General features: G+C 46.1%; 1 protein-coding gene across 2 annotated transcripts in view; it reads left to right on the forward strand.

Annotated features, from left to right (window-relative positions):
* The window catches only part of CFAP54 (cilia and flagella associated protein 54), a 680590-nt gene that overhangs the window by 97535 nt on the left and 563988 nt on the right, over nt 1-19067 (forward strand). For both annotated transcript variants that reach the window (XM_075344744.1, XM_075344743.1), the window contains exon 11: nt 12296-12408. In XM_075344744.1, coding sequence (XP_075200859.1) covers nt 12296-12408 — 113 coding nt within the window. The remainder of the gene's footprint in view (nt 1-12295; nt 12409-19067) is intronic.

Below are 19067 nucleotides of genomic sequence, written 5' to 3' on the forward strand. Positions count from 1 at the left end.
TGACAAAACAATCACTGATCTCGGGGAGACCAGCCAGAGGAAACACTGCCAGCAGCCAACGAGGGCGCTGAACACAGTGAAATCCTAGGTACATTGCCCCCTGGGAAATATGCAAATCAAAAAAGTCCGTGGAGCCTTTGTTAGGAGTCTTGACACAGAAACTAGCCAGACTGGCTAGGTCCTTCCCAGAGGGATATTTGGCTAGTTTCTGAGTCGAGACTCCTAACAGAGGCTCCACAGACTCTGTTAGGAGTCTTGACTCAGAAACTAGCCAAATATCCCTCCGGGAAGGACCTAGCCAGTCTGGCTAGTTTCTGCGTCGCGACTCCTAACAGGGGCTCCATGGACTTTTTTGATATAGATATATATATATATATATATATATATATATATATATATATATATATATATATATATATATATATATATATATATATATATATATATATATATATATATATATATATATATAAAAAATCTAACACAAAATGGGTGCAGCACTCCAAAATCTTAGATGGTGAGAATGTGAAATCTAATATATTAAGCTGAATGTGTGTGTGTGTGTGTGTGTGTGTGTATGTGTGTGTGTGTATGTCCGGGATTGGCATCCGCACCGTCGCAGCTACGGCCACAAAATTTTGCACACTCACACTTCTGGACCCCGAGAGCGTCATAGGCTATGTTTTGAGGGGAAATTTTAACCCCGCTCTTTACAGTTATTCGCCAAAAAAACGGCCTCCATTAAAGTGAATGGAGCTCGAAGCCACAGTGCAGCCAGAACTTCAGAAGAATGCGCAGCCACGCCCTTATATGGAATGTTGGCGTGTCACAATGCAGCCAGGGAAAGAGGCAGACACAGACAGGGTAAGAAACAGACATAGACATGGTAAGAGACAGACACAAAGAGACAGACATAGACAAAGATACAGACTGACAGGGAAAGAGACTGACAGGGAAAGACAGGGAAAGTGACAGACAGGGAAAGTGACAGACAGGGAAAGTGACAGACAGGGAAAGTGACAGACAGGGAAAGTGACAGAGATAGACAGGGAAAGAGATTGAGACAGACAGGGAAAGAGACACACAGACAAAGAGATAGAGATAGAGAGACAGAGAGATATATACAGAGGGGGAGACAGACAGAGAATGGGAGAGAAACAGAGAGACAGTTACTATCCCGGGCAGCGCCGGGTGCTATGTTGTGAGGCGAAATTTTAACCCCGCGCGTTCCAATTTACCAATCAATTTTGCCCCTATCTACATAATGGGGAAAAAGTGGAACGAAAAGTGTTGGGGGCAAATTGACAGCTGCCAGATATGAACAAGGGGGACTTAAAGAATGAGAGCGATGGCGCCAAAGAGTATATACCGTACAGTTGCTAAGGTGGGGCCCCGACATGGGATACTTACCACACTCTGGGATATGAACACACACACAAAATGCGCCACACACTACCACGTACTTGAACACATATACCACCCTCAGCACATATCTCACCATACATACACCAACCTCGCCACATAATCGCCCTAAAACACACACAAGTCTGGTAATATCCTTCAAAACTAAAAATCTGATTAATAAGCAGCCAAACTACAAGAACAACAAATGTACCACATAGGAAATACGGCAGCTGTCAGTCACATGACCTGTCTATATGTGTATGTGTGAGCTAATATATACTGTCAGGGGGGAGGGCTTTCTGTTGCCTGGAGATTTATCAAATTTTTGTTAATACATTCTATTTTGTTATATATATATATATATACTAGCTGTACTACCCGGCTTCGCCCAGGTTAATAACTGCTGTTAACAAAATAGAATGTATTAACAAAAATGTATTCTGCACACAAAAACCACAAAACTAATAGATAGAAATGTAATTATTAAAAGGCAAAAACTAAGCTAATAGAAGCATTTCACAACATATATTTCAACACCACAGATATTCCACAGAGATTTAACATCCTATGACCTCACACATACTGAGAATGTCCTTTGTTGCCTATATTAACTAATCAGAGCTCAGATTAATTAACTGTAGCAAAATAGAAGCTAAGCTGTGATTGGTTGCTATTGGCAGCCTGATAAATCTCCAGGCAACAGAAAGCCCTCCCCCCTGACAGTATATATTAGCTCACACATACACATATAGACAGGTCATGTGACTGACAGCTGCCGTATTTCCTATATGGTACATTTGTTGTTCTTGTAGTTTGGTGCTTATTAATCAGATTTTTATTTTTGAAGGATATTACCAGACTTGTGTGTGTTTAGGGCGATTATGTGGCGAGGTTGGTGTATGTGTGGTGAGATATGTGCTGAGGGTGGTATATGTGTTCAAGTACGTGGTAGTGTGTGGCGCATTTTGTGTGTGTGTTCATATCCCCGAGTGTGGTGAGTATCCCATGTCGGGGCCCCACCTTAGCAACTGTACGGTATATACTCTTTGGCGCCATCGCTCTCATTCTTTAAGTCCCCCTTGTTTACATCTGGCAGCTGTCAATTTGCTCCCAACACTTTTCGTTTCACTTTTTCCCCATTATGTAGATAGGGGCAAAATTGAATGGTAAATTGGAACGCGCGGGGTTAAAATTTCGCCTCACAACATAGCACCCGGCGCTGCCCGGGATAGTAACTGTCTCTCTGTTTCTCTCCCATTCTCTGTCTGTCTCCCCCTCTGTATATATCTCTCTGTCTCTCTATCTCTATCTCTTTGTCTGTGTCTCTTTCCCTGTCTGTCTCTTTCTCCGTCTGTCTCAATCTCTTTCCCAGTCTGTCTATCTATCTCTTTCCCTGTCTATCTATCTCTGTCACTTTCCCTGTCTTTCCCTGTTAGTCTCTTTCCCTGTCAGTCTGTATCTTTGTCTGTGTCTATCTCTTTGTGTCTGTCTCTTACCATGTCTATGTCTGTTTCTTACCCTGTCTGTGTCTGCCTCTTTCCCTGGCTGCATTGTGACACGCCAACATTCCATATAAGGGCGTGGCTGCGCATTCTTCTGAAGTTCTGGCTGCACTGTGGCTCTGAGCTCCATTCACTTTAATGGAGGCCGTTTTTTTGGCGAATAACTCTAAAGAGCGGGGTTAAAATTTCCCCTCAAAACATAGCCTATGACGCTCTCGGGGTCCAGAAGTGTGAGTGTGCAAAATTTTGTGGCTGTAGCTGCGACGGTGCGGATGCCAATCCCGGACATACACACACATACACACACACACATTCAGCTTTATATATTAGATAACACAGACACTAGAGGAGTTCTTACCTTCCCCCGGCTTGTCTCCGGTCTGCAGGCTCCATTGATTCTCTCCAGCAGGAAGCAGTAGTCCAGGGCGCACAGCGTGACGTCACAGTTAGCAGACACGGCAGCGTCTGTTAACTGTGACACTCCCGGGGCTCCAGAAGAACATCTAAAGGTGCAGTGCAGATCTGGCCGACATGTGAAGCCGCATGAGGCCCCGTGCCCTAGCCCAGTCAGCCAATAGCAGAGGGCGATTAACCAGCCCCATACAGTATGAAGCATGGGGGAGGCCTCACTGAGGACCCGGGGCCCTCTGATGGATACCCCGGTGTTCCTGCATACTTACCTCACCTTGGTCCCCCGCCGCTGCTCCTAGTTCACCAGATGTCTGTGCTCTGCTTAGTACTTTAACACAGTGGCGGCTGGCGCTTACTAGTGACGTCACCGCTGTGTTGAAGAACTATCAGAGCACAGCGGGACAATGATGAGAGGTCGGGCTGCACTCTGTCATCGTCACTTTCAGATGCCGATACATTTGAAAGTATGATCGGGGAGGAGGGGCGGTGCTGGAGCTGATACCGCGGGCAGCCGTCCACGGGCCCCTCTAACTCACGGGCCCCGCAGCAGTCGCGTGGCCTGCCTCTATTGACGATACGCCACTGACAGCAGCCATTTTCATGTACTATAACTATAGTGATTACTTGTCAAGACTAAATGAACTCGATTTCTTGATTAAAAGTATTTAGAAATTTATTTATGATGACATTTCTTTTAACCCCTTCCCGACATTGGACATATCGGTATGTCCTACTTTGTAGTGCGCACCCGCAGGAGCTGTACCCTTTTGATCGTTGCAAGAAGCTTAGCTTAAGTGACAGCCGATCACAGAATTTAGAAGGTTGAGAGAGGGAGTCGGCACCTCATGGACATTGATCATGTTACTTAATGGTTGTCATGGCATCTGGAGGTCAAATAATGACCTTCTAGTTTATATATAAAGAATAATGTAGCACATTGTAAGTGCTAAGGTGTAAGCACGCATTGCATACAGTCATATGAAAAAGTTTGGGCACCCCTATTAATGTTAACCTTTTTTCTTTATAACAATTTGGAATTTTGCTATTTCAGTTTCATATATCTAATAACTGATGGACTGAGTAATATTTCTGGATTGAAATGAGGTTTATTGTACTAACAGAAAATGTGCAATCCGCATTTAAACAAAATTTGACCAGTGCAAAAGTATGGGCACCTCAACATAAAAATGACATTAATATTTTTTAGATCCTCCTTTTGCAAAAATAACAGCCTCTAGTCGCTTCCTGTAGCTTTTAATGAGTTCCTGGATCCTGGATGAAGGTATATTTAACCATTCCTGTTTACAAAACACATCCAGTTCAGTTAAGTTTGATGGTCGCCGAGCATGGACAGCACGCTTCAAATCATCCCACAGATTTTCAATGATATTCAGGTCTGGGGACTGGGATGGCCATTCCAGAACATTGTAATTGTTCCTCTGCATGAATGCCTGAGTAAATTTGGAGCGGTGTTTTGGATCATTGTCTTGCTGAAATATCCATCCCTTGCGTAACTTCAACTTTGTCACTGATTCTTGTACATTATTGTCAAGAATCTGCTGATACTGAGTTGAATCCATGCGACCCTCAACTTTAACAAGATTCCTGGTGTCGGCATTGGCCACACAGCCCCAAAGCATGATGGAATCTCCACCAAATTTTACTGTGGGTAGCAAGTGCTTTTCTTGGAATGCCGTGTTATTTTGCCTCCATACATAACGCCTTTTTGTATGACCAAACAACTCATTCTTTGTTTCATCAGTCCACAAGACTTTCTTCCAAAATGTAACTGGCTTGTCCAAATGTGCTTTTGCATACCTCAGGCGACTGTTTTTGGCGTGCTTGCAGAAACGGCTTCTTTCGCATCTCTCTCCCATACAGCTTCTCCTTGTGCAATGTGCGCTGTATTGTTGACCGATGCACATTGACACCATCTGCAGCAAGATGATGCTGCAGGTCTTTGGAGGTGGTCTGTGGATTGTCCTTGACTGTTCTCACCATTCTTCTTCTCTGCCTTTCTGATATTTTTCTTGGCCTGCCACTTCTGGGCTTAACAAGAACTGTACCTGTGTTATTCCATTTCCTTACTATGTTCCTCACAGTGGAAACTGACAGTTTAAGTCTCTGAGACAACTTTTTGTATCCTTCCCCTGAACAACTATGTTGAATAATCTTTGTTTTCAGATCATTTGAGAGTTGTTTTGAGGAGCCCATGATGCCACTCTTCATAGGAGATTCAAATAGGAGAACAACTTGCAAGTGGCCACCTTAAATACCTTTTCTCATGATTGGATACACCTGCCTATGAAGTTCAAAGCTCAATGAGGTTACAAAACCAATTTAGTGCTTTAGTAAGTCAGTAAAAAGTAGTTAGGAGTGTTCAAATCAAGAAATTAATAAGGGTGCCCATACTTTTGCATCGGTCAAATTTTGTTTAAATGCAGATTGCACATTTTCTGTTAGTACAATAAACCTCATTTCAATCCAGAAATATTACTCAGTCCATCAGTTATTAGATATATGAAACTGAAATAGCTGTTGCAAAAACCCAATTTGATATAAAGAATAAAGGTTAACATAAATAGGGGTGCCCAAACTTTTTCATATGACTGTATATGAACTGTAAAGTGCATTACTGCTATAGAGTATATACTTATAAAATAAAGGTACTTAAGACACAAATTGGCTTTTTCATGCGTGCCCACCAGCCACAACAACGCAACCTCCCTCCGATGGGGCTCTAACAGTTTCTACCAGACATATCTCTCCCTGGCAAAATATCTAGAAATTTCAAGTGCTAATTACAAACAACTTTGGATTGATGGGGTGAGTGCTCAGCTGACTTAGGAAGCAATTACTACTTCCAAGTGTATACTGCAAAGAAACAAAAAAACTGAGTATCACCTCTTAACAGAAAGAAACAAGTATGAACAGATGCAAACTGCTTAGAACACAAATGGGCCAGGTGGCTTTTCGTGGCTGGTGGACACACAGGAATGTGCCAATTTGTGTGGTAACTACCCTAAGTTTATAAGTGTATTCTCAGTAATGCAGTTTACATTTAATATATACGTTTGCATACATTTTAGCGGTTACAGAGTGCTACTGTATTTTTTCTGCCTATAATACAGTCATAGCAGATTGCACCCATTCACACCTCATTCTGTTAGGAGTTTCTGTTCAGATTTTGTTTCTTTGTGTTTCTTTGTAGTATATAGTATACAGCCGGTGAAATAAGTATTGAATATGTCACCAATTTTGTAAGTAACTACGAGGGGCTGCTGATAAGTCTTTGGCTTTACCCAGGAAGAAACTAGATTGGATGATGAAACTTTACATTTATTCCACATACTCTCCACTGATGTCAACACATTTCTTACATTGGTATTCAAGTTCTGTCAGCCTAGCAAAAAGAAGGATTTCGGTTGTGCCTCAAACCAGGCATCTGTAGCAGCCATGGCATCAGAAATGGTGTGAAATTTGGCACCCTTGAGGTGTTTCTTCAGGTTTGAAAACAGATGATAGTCAGAGGGAGCTAGATCTGGTGAATATGGTGGGTGGTCAACCAGCTGGAAGCCCAGCTCTGCCAGTTTTGCCGTGGTTGCTTGTGCTTTGTGAGCGGAGGCGTTGTCTTGCAGGAACAAGATTCCTTTGGACAGCTTACCACGCCTTTTGACCTTTTAGAGCTGCCTTCAATTGGTACAAAAGTTGAATGTAATACCTTGCATTGATGGTGGAACCCTTTTGAAGGTAGTCCACTAGCATAACACCCTCCTTATCCCAGAACACAGACGCCATCACCTTAGTGACTGATTTTTGCACCCTGAACTTCTTTGGACGAGGAGAACCACTGTGCCTCTACTCTTGACTGCTTCTTGTTTTCAGGGTCCTACAAATACATCCAGGTCTCATCCATAGTGACCAGTTGATCCAGGAAGTTGTGATCAGTCTGGAAACGTTAACAAATGTACTGGGAAGTTTTCACCCGCATGCTTCTGTGATCTGTTGTCAAACATGTGGGGACCCACTTTGCAGATAGCTTCCTCATGTCCAAATGTTCATGGATTATGACACAAACATGTTCACGGGAAATCCCCATGATGTCTGCTATTGCTTTAGATTCCCCAGTATGAGGTTGTGCACAGCATCGACGATCTCTGGAACAATAACCACTCTCAGTTGTCTGGGACGTTCCTCAACGTTGGTGCTAAGTGGCCCATTTTTAATTTGGCAACCCAGTTCTTAACTGTGGAATATGAAGGGCACTGATCCCCCAATGTCTGCGACATTTTGCAGACTTTCCTTGCAGAAACAAGAATTTTATCACTCCTCTGATCTCAGTTGCTGTGAATATTGCATTAGACTCCGCCATTTTGTTTTCCCACGTGTGTAGAACTCTGTTGCCATAAGCATCAAACACAAAATTTTTAAAACATATATTATACACATAAGGCTTTCATGTGATGTAACATTCGTTACTATAGAAACAAAAATGATCACAAAGCAAAAGACTTATCAGCAACCGTTTGTATATTTCAAAAGGTGCTAGTGACATGAAATTCTCATCAGATGTCAGTAACAAACCATCTATTCCAAACAGGCAAAGCAATCAAACCATAGATATCCATCAAATAAGCTCTGTATAATGAGAAATGACACTAGGAAAAAGTATTGAACACATGCAGAAAGAGAGATGAAAAAAAGGAATGGAAATCATGACAACAACTGAAATCTATCAATAATTAGAAAGCAATCCTGCCACTTATTGAAAAATAATACCAGCTGGTAGAACTGATTGCCTATGAAAAGGTGTCTCATTACCAGTGTCACACAAGAAACATCTCCTGACTGGTAAAACCAGTGAGTTGTCTTAAGACCTTTGCAAGCTTATTGTTGCAAAACATACTGATGACATGGGTTACAGAATTTCGAATTGACAGAAGCTTCCAGTGAGTTGGGGCCGTAATCCAGAAATGTAAAGAACATAATTTCACCATAAACTGGCCACCACCAGGTTTTCCCTGCAAGCTTTTAGACAGAAGAGTGTAAATAATTATCAGAAGAGTTGTCCAAGTGCCGAGGACCGCTAAGAAAGCAATAAGTAATGCACTCAACCTCCATGGCCTGTTTGCACTTTCCCCATGCACAATTCCATTGCTGAACAAAAAGCATGTTCAAGTTCATTTAAGGTTTGCTCAACAACATTTAGACAAGTCACTGAAACACTTTTAGAACATAGTCTGGTCAGATGAGACCAAAATTGAACTCTTTGGATGCTATAATACACACCATGTATGACTATGAAAAGGCACTGCATATCACCGCAGCAACAACATACCATCAATGAAGTTTGGATGTGGCAACATTATGGTGTGGGGCTGTTTTTCACCATACAGCACTGGCAAACTTCTTATAATTGAAGGAAGGGTGGATAGAAAAGTGTACCAACACATTCTTAATACAAATCTGCTGCCATCTACCAGGATGATGAAGATAAAATGAGGGTGGGCATTTCTGCAATACAATGATCCCAAACAGACAGCCAAGGAAACTTTCAATTGGTTTCAGAGAAACAAATTAAAGCTGCTAGAATGGCCCAGCCAATCACCTGACCTGAATCCAAAAGAAAATATATGGAAGGAACTAAAGCTCAGTGTTCATAGAAGGAGCCCACGGAAACTTCAGGATTTGAAGAGTGTTTGCGTGGAAGAATGGCCCAAATTCACACCTGAGCAATGCATGCAACTAGTTTTTCCATACAAGAGCCGTCTGGAAGCTGTCACCACCAACAAAACCTTCTGTACAAAGTATTAATCTCTTCACGACTTTGAACGTATATGTACGTCCAAGGTCATGTCCACCGGTTACCGTGGGCTCCCTCGGTGAGCCCGCGGTAATCCCCGCACAATATCTCTGACACGCAATTTAAATGGCCGCTGTGGGGATCCTGATTTTCCCTGCCACCAATGGCGGCCCCGTTACGTGATCATGGGGCACCAGGGTGTTGATGCTATTTCCGGTGAGAGCCAACAGAGCACCGGCACTCACAGGAACAGTGCATTTTCGCTGATGAGAGCAATGTTGCAGCATCGCTCTGACCAGCACGGAAGCTGCAGTCATAATGATCTGTAGGGGGACTAGTAAAATCAATAAAATAAATTGCAAAAAAATTTGAAAAAATTAAAAAAAAGTAAAGGTTCAAATTACCCCCCTTTCACCCAATTGAAAATAAAACAATGAAAAAAACTACACATATTTGGTATTGCCGCATTCAGAAATGGCCGATCTATCAAAATATAAAATCAATTAATCTGATCAAAGAAAAAAATTTCAAGCGCTAAAATTGCGTTTTTTGGTCGCCGCAACAGTGCATTAAAATGCAATAACAGGTGATCAGCGGATTGCATCTACACAAAAAATGGTGTAATTAAAAACGTCAGCTCAAGATGCAAAAAGTAAACTGTTACTGAGCCCCAGATCCCGAAAAGTGAGAATGCTACAGGTCTTGGAAAATGGCAACAAATGTGCCATTTTTGGGGGGAAACAAATTCTGAATTTGTTTTTCACCTATTAGATAAAAGTAAATATACAGATGTTTGGTATCTACAAACTCGTTCCAAAGTGGGGAATTATAGTGCCAGGTCACTTTTACAATATAGTGAATATGGTAAATAAAGCCGGCTTTACACTTAGCAATTTCACATACGATAGCGTATGCGATTTGCAACGCCCCCATCGTATGTGCGGCATGTTCAATTTGTTGAACGTGCCGCACACACGATTAAACCCCATCACACGTACTTACCCGTCCATACGACCTCGCTGTGGGCGGCGAACGTCCACTTCCTGGAGTGGGAGGGACGTTCGGTGTCACGGCGACGTCACACGGCAGCGGCCAATAGAAGCGGAGGGGCGGAGCTGAGCGGGGCGTAAACATCCCGCCCACCTCCTTCCTTCCGCATTGTGTGCCAGGAGCCGCAGGACGTAGGTAAGATCTGTTCATCGTTCCCGGGGTGTCACACACTGCGATGTGTGCTGCCACGGGAACATTGAACAACCACACGTTCAATTCTAGAGACAGATACGATGTGTATGCGATGAACGTTTTACCGTTCAATCGCAATCGCACGTACCTGTCACACACTGCAATGTACCTTACAATGCCGGATGTGCGTCACTTACGACGTGACCCCGCCGACACATTGTAAGATATATTGCAGCGTGTAAAGCGGGCTTAAGAGTCCCAAAACTATTGTGCAATTGCACTTTTTTTTTTTTTATTTCACTGCATTTGGAATTTTTTTCCCCATTTTCCAGTACACCATATGGTAAAACTAATGGATTCATTCAAAAGTACAACTCGTCCTGCAAAAAGAAAGCCCTCATATGGCACTATGGAAAAATAAAAAGTTATGGCTCTTGGAAGAAAGGAAGAAAAAAAATGAAAAAGAAAAATGAAAAATCGCTGGGGGGCTGAAGTATTTAAATACATTTCAGTAAGCGTGTTCAATATCTTTTCCCTATCATTTCTCATTATTACACAGTCCTAAATTTATGGACAGCTATGGTTTGAGTACTTGGCCTGTGTGGATTGGATGGGTTGTTACTGACATCTAGTGAGAAATTCATGTCAATAGTACCTTTAAAATATATTAAGTTAGAAAATTGTTTCTGTGTTCAATACTTATTTCACCCGCTGTATATCTAAATATTTTCATTGCACTTATCCACATTTTCTACTGCGAAAATATAACTTGCAACCATTGGCATGGTGGAACATGGGCACTCTATTGCAACAAATTAACTGTCACGTCCTCACCAGAGTCCGCTCCTGTGACTTTTGCTTCAGTCACCAGGCGCCGCCATATTACCGCTGTGGACTGTGCTGGTGATGGGGGAGGAGTCGGTGCCAATGGCTCTGGTGGGCACAGGCTCCGCTCATCCACTAGGCTGGGTTTTTTTGATGCCTGCAGTACCAATGGCTGAGTGTACGTGGCGTGGGTCTTCCAGCTGAGGTTGCCACTATTCAGCTACAGCTAATGGAAATACACCACACCCTATTTATCCCCCCTTCTGTCTGCTAGCCATTGCCAGATATAAATTGTATTCCTGCTACTCAGGTTTTCCCTACTCTGAACATTGATTCCTGCTTTGACCCCAGCCTGCTCTCTGACTACAATCCTGTCTGCCGTATTTGTACCTTGCTGCCCGATCTGGATTTGACCTCTGCTTTGTTATCTGATTACATCCTTGCCTGCCTGATTTTGTCCCTGTTCTGCATGTCCTGGTTTGACCCTGCCTGGTTACTACTCTTATCGGACTGCAGCCTACCACAGGTAGTGATCTCCTGGATCCTGTGTAATTCCAAATCCCTGTATAGGGGTTAAAGGGTTTCAGGTTCTCTGGGTCCTGCTTTGTGAGCCTCTTTCCTCTAGCCTGTCCATCACAGCCAGTCTGAGTCTGTGGTTCCAGGCAGGCGTTACATTAACTGAAGAAAGCAAAATGCTGAGCTCCTTTGGCACAGGAATCCTCTTCTTTTTGACAGCCCTATCTGTAATGAAAAAAATAACAATGCCTTATAGCAGAATACATCAACATCTGCATCTGTGCTTTACTTCTACAATTCTGTGTCTGAATGTTTGTCCTTAGTCTGTAACCAAAGGAGCAGACTAAAGAGCGTGTAACATAACTGATGACTTAATCGTGTACAATAAGATAAATGTACTGCAAAAAGAAATAAATCATTTAAAAACAAACGTTCGCCAAGCATCCTTGAAGATTCACAAGATGCCAGACACAGCCAAAGGCAGCATTACATTGTCTAAAATTAGTTTAAATGTTCCTACTGCCTCGTACAATTCACACTGGGGCTGATGATGTATTGATAGCAATGTTGTGAAACGCAGCAGAGCTATCTGTTGTGCTGTATGAGTATTTAGATTTCTGCATTGCTTTGTCTCTCTTTGTGTCTATTTCAGAACATGATGCTATGTCTGCAGAAGCCGTTGTCAAGTTTTCAAAACTGGCATTTAGCTATGAACATTGGGAAGCATTTGATGCCATTATAGCTCCATTATATTCATTTCTACAGGTAGTACAATAGAACAGTATAGAATTGGTATCAGTAATGATGTACAGTATTCCCCCTTTTCAGGCAATGTTTATCTGTATAAGTTATATTCCCCATACAACAAAGGCTTAAAAATATGAAACCCACTTCATGTAATGTCATGAAGTTACGAATGTAAAATCTTTTGGATCACAAGTCTGAATGTATATGCATTTGTGTTGTTTTCATTCTACTTTTCACAAATGTTTTCCACATTCTCATTATTTCATGTTTAATGTGAAAACGACCAAAAAGAAGGAAAAAAACCCCTTTTCTTCCAGATTGCTACTGTAGAGTCTGTGCAACCTGTTCACATAGCTAGCTGTGCTGCTGTTTTTCACATAGATCCAACAGCACAGTTGCTGTTGACTCGTGTCTAATATTATCTATTTTCTCTGCTATCCTGAATGAGTTAGGGCTCATTCAGATGTCTGTGCACAGTGGTCCAATCTCGGACCACAATACACGGGCTGGTTATGGCTCTCCTGACCCGAGCATCATATCCACATAGAAATATATGAAGCTGTCATACATCAATTAGGAAACTACGGCCAGTCCACGTATTGCGGTGTAAGATTTGACTGATATGCACCAATGTCTGAATAAGCTCTAACTTTCAGTTTTAGAGACACAATGTCACAGGTGGCTAGGTGGCACAGGGGTACCTATGCTGGCCCTAAGACTGGGAATCCTGCACTCACCTAGAGGTACCCTTACAGGTAGGGAGGTCCAGGCCCCCAACCTGGCCCAGTCTCCTGCCGGCCCCTGACCTAATACCCCCAACCCCAAAATGGGCAGTATAGGAAGTAATAAACCTCCCACAAGACAAAGACAAGGGGGTAAAACTGAAACTCAGACACACACACTGCAATTATCCATAGAGGGGAGATAATAAGACACCAGAGGGGATAAACCAAAGGGGAAGGAGAAAGTCACACCAAGGAACTTTCTTACAGCGCAGACAACAAATCGCTGGTCACCAAACAGAAGCTCACCACGGACACCAGGATATCGCAACAGCTAAGCAAAAGCTATCTTTCTTCGGCGCTCCATTGGGAGACCCAGACGATTGGGTGTATAGCTACTGCCTCCGGAGGCCACACAAAGCATTACACTAAAAAGTGTAAGGCCCCTCCCCTTCTGGCTATACACCCCCCGTGGGATCACGGGCTGCTCAGTTTTCAAGCTTTGTGCGAAGGAGGTCAGACATCCACGCATAGCTCCACTGTTTAGTCAGCAGCAGCTGCTGACTATGTCGGATGGAAGAAAAGAGGGCCCATACTAGGGCCCCCAGCATGCTCCCTTCTCACCCCACTCTGTGTCAGCGGTGTTTGTTAAGGTTGAGGTACCCATTGCGGGTACGGAGGCTGGAGCCCACATGCTGCTTTCCTTCCCCATCCCCCTGAAGGGCTCTGGGGAAGTGGGATCTTACCGGCCTCCAGACTCTGAGGCCGGGCTCCATCCACAGACCCGGAGATCCTGCTGGATACGGAGCTGAGTGCCGTCAGGGACAAGGCCCTGCAACATTCAGGTACTCTGTGTCCCCGTACAGACAGGCACAGACACACGCCAGAGTTGCTGGGTGTGCTAGTGCGCCGGGGACAGTAGCGCTGCGCGCCTGGGTCTTATTCACTACAGCTTAGCTGAGTGACTTTCTGTGTTGGGAACTACCGCGCCGACCGCCCCTGGAGCGGCGGCACGGCTGAGACTTGTAGTGCGCCGGGGACTCGCGCTGACCGTGCTTTTACGACGGCAGCGCTCATAAATCTAGTCCCCGGCTTTTGCGGCCTAGCTCCGTTTCGTTCCCGCCCCCAACCCTGTCAATCACGGAAGGGGAGAGACGCTGTACAATCAGTCAGCGCCGAGGGCTGGAGTCTTATTTACATACTCCAGCCCTCTCACTCGGCACAGTGGGACGCCAGTTTCCCGCTCTTGTCTGCAGCACGCCCACGGCCCGCCCCTCTTCACAGGACGCTGGCAGCCATTCCTGCATGCAGTCTGAGCTGGAGAACGGACATAGCCCTGGGAGACCCAGACAAGGGATTCTGGCGACCACACACCCGCTGTAAGCGGGCGGTAAGCAGCACAAAAGTGCTGACCCCACTAGTGCCACAGTGTGATTTAGTGTACTTTTTGTCTGTACCTATATATTGCACTGTACGGTCGCTTCTTGGCTTATACCCCATTGCTCTGAGGAGACAACAGCATGTCATCCGCAAAAAGCAAGGGTGCCAAGGCACAGGCTTTATATGCTACTTGTACCGCATGTGGGGCTGATCTACCGGCAGGTTCCACTGACCCCCATTGTGTATCAGGCATCACAGGCTGAAGGCTCTGACTCGGACGACAGTCCCAGGCAGCCTAAGCGAGCTCGCTGGGAAAGACCCTCGACGTCATCACACTGGTCAGGGTCTCAGCGAGAGGCTTCTCTGTATGATGAGGCAGAGGTAGCTGATCAGGAGTCTAATCCTGAGACCGCTCTCAATCTGGATACTCCTGATGGTGACGCTATGGTAAATGATCTTATAGCGGCCATCAATAGACTGTTGGATATTTCTCCCCCAGCCCCTTCAGCAGAGGAGGCAGCTGCACAGCAGGAGAAATTCCATTTCAGGTATCCCAAGCGTAAATTGAGTACTTTTCTGGACCACTCTGACTTCAGAGAAGCAGTCCAGAAACACCATACTTATCCAGACAAGCGTTTCTCCAAACGTCTTAAGGATACACGTTATCCCTTTCCCCCTGACGTGGTCAAGCGCTGGACCCAGTGTCCAAAAGTGGACCCCCCAATCTCCAGGCTTGCGGCTAGGTCCATAGTTGCAGTGGAAGATGGGGCTTCACTAAAAGATGCCAATGACAGACAGATGGACCTTTTGGTTGAAATCTGTCTATGAAGCTATCGGCGCGTCGTTTGCTCCAGCATTCGCGGCCGTGTGGGCACTCCAAGCTATTTCAGCTGGTCTGGAGCAGGTGGACTCTCTCATACGTCCATCAGTGCCGCAAGTGGCGTCCTTAACCTCGCAAATGTCTGCGTTTGCGACTTACGCTATCAATGCGGTCCTAGACTCCACGAGCCGTACCTCAATGGCGTCCGCCAACTCTGTGGTTTTGCGCAGAGCCTTGTGGTTAAAGGAATGGAAAGCAGATTCTGCTTCCAAAAAATGCTTAACCAGTTTGCCATTATCTGGTGACAGACTGTTTGGTGAGCAATTGGCTGAAATCATTAAACAGTCCAAGGGTAAGGATTCTTCCTTACCCCAGCCCAGATCAAGCAAACCTCAACAGAGGAGAGGACAGTCGAGGTTTCGGTCCTTTCGAGGCTCGGGCAGGGCCCAATTCTCCTCGTCCAAGGGGACTCAGAAGGAGCAGAGGAGCTCAGATTCCTGGCGGGCTCACTCACGCCCAAAGAAAGCAACAGGAGGAACCGCTTCCAAGGCGGCTGCCTCATGACTTTCGGCCTCCTCCCTCCGCATCATCGGTCGGTGGCAGACTCTCCCGCTTTTGCGACATTTGGCTGCCACAGGTCAAGGACCGGTGGGTAACAGACGTTTTGTCTCACGGGTACAGGATAGAGTTCAGTTCTCGTCCTCCGCCTCGGTTCTTCAGAACTTCCCCACATCCCGACCGAACCGATGCCCTTCTGCAGGCGGTATGCTCTCTAAGGGCAGAAGGAGTGGTGATCCCTGTTCCTCTTCAGGAACGAGGTCAAGGTTTTTACTCCAATCTGTTTGTGGTGCCAAAAAAGGACGGCTCGTTCCGTCCTGTTCTGGACCTAAAACTGCTCAACAAGCACGTAAAAACCAGGCGGTTCCGGATGGAATCCCTCCGCTCCGTCATTGCCTCAATGTCTCAAGGAGATTTTCTAGCATCAATAGACATCAAAGATGCTTATCTCCACGTGCCGATTGCTCCAGAGCACCAGCGTTTTCTACGCTTCGTGATAGAAGACGATCATCTTCAGTTCGTAGCCCTGCCCTTCGGTCTGGCGACAGCCCCACGGGTTTTCACCAAGGTCATGGCAGCAGTGGTAGCAGTCTTGCACTCTCAGGGACACTCGGTGATCCCTTACTTAGACGATCTGCTTGTCAAGGCACCCTCTCAAGAGGCATGCCAACACAGCCTAAACGTTGCGCTGGAGACTCTCCAGACTTTTGGGTGGATCATCAACTTTTCAAAGTCAAACCTGTCACCGACCCAATCACTGACATACCTTGGCATGGAGTTTCATACTCTCTCAGCGGTAGTGAAGCTTCCGCTGGACAAGCAGCGGTCACTACAGACAGGGGTGCAGTTTCTCCTTCAAGGTCAAGCGCACCCCTTAAGACGCCTCATGCACTTCCTGGGGAAGATGGTGGCAGCAATGGAAGCAGTCCCGTTTGCCCAGTTTCATCTGCGCCCACTTCAATGGGACATTCTCCGCCAATGGGACGGGAGGTCGACGTCCTTAGACAAGAAAGTCCTCCTCTCCCAGACGGCCAAGGACTCGCTTCAGTGGTGGCTTCTTCCCACCTCATTATCACAGGGAAGGTCCTTCCTACCCCCTTCCTGGGAGGTGGTCACGACAGACGCGAGTCTGTCAGGGTGGGGAGCAGTTTTTCTCCACCACAGGGCTCAGGGTACGTGGACTCAGCAGGAGTCCACTCTTCAGATCAATGTTCTGGAAATCAGGGCAGTGTATCTGGCCCTACTGGCCTTCCAACAGTGGCTGGAAGGAAAGCAGATCCGAATTCAGTCGGACAACTCAACAGCGGTGGCATACATCAACCACCAAGGCGGGACACGCAGTCGGCAAGCCTTCCAGGAAGTCCGGCGGATTCTGCTGTGGGTGGAAGCCACGGCCTCCACCATATCCGCAGTTCACATCCCGGGCGTAGAAAACTGGGAAGCAGACTTTCTCAGTCGCCAGGGTATGGATGCAGGGGAATGGTCCCTTCACCCGGACGTGTTTCAGGAAATCTGTCGCCGCTGGGGAATGCCGGACGTCGACCTAATGGCGTCTCGGCACAACAACAAGGTTCCGGCCTTCATGGCGCGGTCTCGCGATCAAAGAGCTCTGGCGGCAGACGCCTTAGTGCAGGATTGGTCGCAGTTCCAGCTGCCCTATGTGTTTCCACCTCTGGCACTCTTGCCCAGAGTGCTACGCAAGATCAGGTCCGATTGCCGCCGCGTCATACTCGTCGCCCCAGACTGGCCGAGAAGGTCGTGGTACCCGGATCTGTGGCATCTCACGGTCGGACAACCGTGGGCGCTGCCAGATCGACCAGACTTGCTGTCACAAGGGCCGTTTTTCCATCTGAATTCTTCGGCCCTGAACCTGACTGTGTGGCCATTGAGTCCTGGATCCTAGCGTCTTCAGGATTATCTCAAGGTGTTGTTGCCACCATGAGACAAGCTAGGAAGCCCACGTCTGCTAAGATCTACCACAGAACGTGGAAGATATTCTTATCCTGGTGCTCTGCTCAGGGAGTGTCCCCCTGGCCATTTGCATTGCCTACGTTTCTTTCCTTCCTGCAGTCTGGGTTGGAAAAAGGTTTGTCGCTCGGCTCCCTTAAAGGGCAAGTCTCAGCGCTATCTGTATTTTTTCAAAAGCGTCTAGCACGACTTCCTCAGGTTCGCACATTCCTGCAGGGAGTTCGTCACATCGTCCCTCCGTACAAACGGCCGTTAGACCCATGGGATCTGAACAGGGTACTAGTTGCTCTCCAGAAGCCGCCCTTCGAGCCTCTGAGGGATGTTTCACTTTCTCGACTCTCACAGAAAGTGGCCTTTCTAGTAGCGGTCACGTCTCTTCGGAGGGTGTCCGAACTGGCAGCGCTGTCATCTAAAGCTCCCTTCCTGGTGTTTCACCAGGACAAGGTAGTGCTGCGCCCGATCCCGGAGTTTCTCCCTAAGGTGGTATCCTCTTTTCATCTCAATCAGGATATCTCCTTACCTTCTCTTTGTACTCATCCAGTTCATCGGTATGAAAAGGATTTACATTTGTTAGATCTGGTGAGAGCACTCAGAATCTACATTTCCCGCACGGCGCCCCTGCGCCGCTCGGACGCACTCTTTGTCATTGTCGCTGGTCAGCGCAAAGGGTCGCAGGCTTCCAAATCCACCCTGGCTCGATGGATCAAGGAACCAATCCTTGAAGCCTACCGTTCTGCCGGGCTTCCGGTTCCTTCAGGGCTGAAGGCCCATTCTACCAGAGCCGTGGGTGCGTCCTGGGCATTACGACACCAGGCTACGGCTCAACAGGTGTGCCAGGCAGCTACCTGGTCGAGTCTGCACACTTTCACCAAACATTATCAGGTGCATACCTATGCTTCGGCGGACGCCAGCCTAGGTAGAAGAGTCCTACAGGCGGCGGTTGCCTCCTCGTAGGGAAGGGCTGTTATTGCAGCTCTAACATGAGGTATTAATTTACCCACCCAGGGACTGCTTTTGGACGTCCCAATCGTCTGGGTCTCCCAATGGAGCGCCGAAGAAGAAGGGAATTTTGTTACTTACCGTAAATTCCTTTTCTTCTAGCTCCAATTGGGAGACCCAGCACCCGCCCTGTTTCCTTCGGGATTTTTGGTTTTTTCGGGTACACATGTTGTTCATGTTGAACGGTTTTCAGTTCTCCGATGTTCTTCGGATTGAATTTGTTTAAACCA

The sequence above is a fragment of the Anomaloglossus baeobatrachus genome, chromosome 4 (genome assembly GCF_048569485.1).
Source record: "Anomaloglossus baeobatrachus isolate aAnoBae1 chromosome 4, aAnoBae1.hap1, whole genome shotgun sequence".
Lineage (NCBI taxonomy): Eukaryota > Metazoa > Chordata > Amphibia > Anura > Aromobatidae > Anomaloglossus > Anomaloglossus baeobatrachus.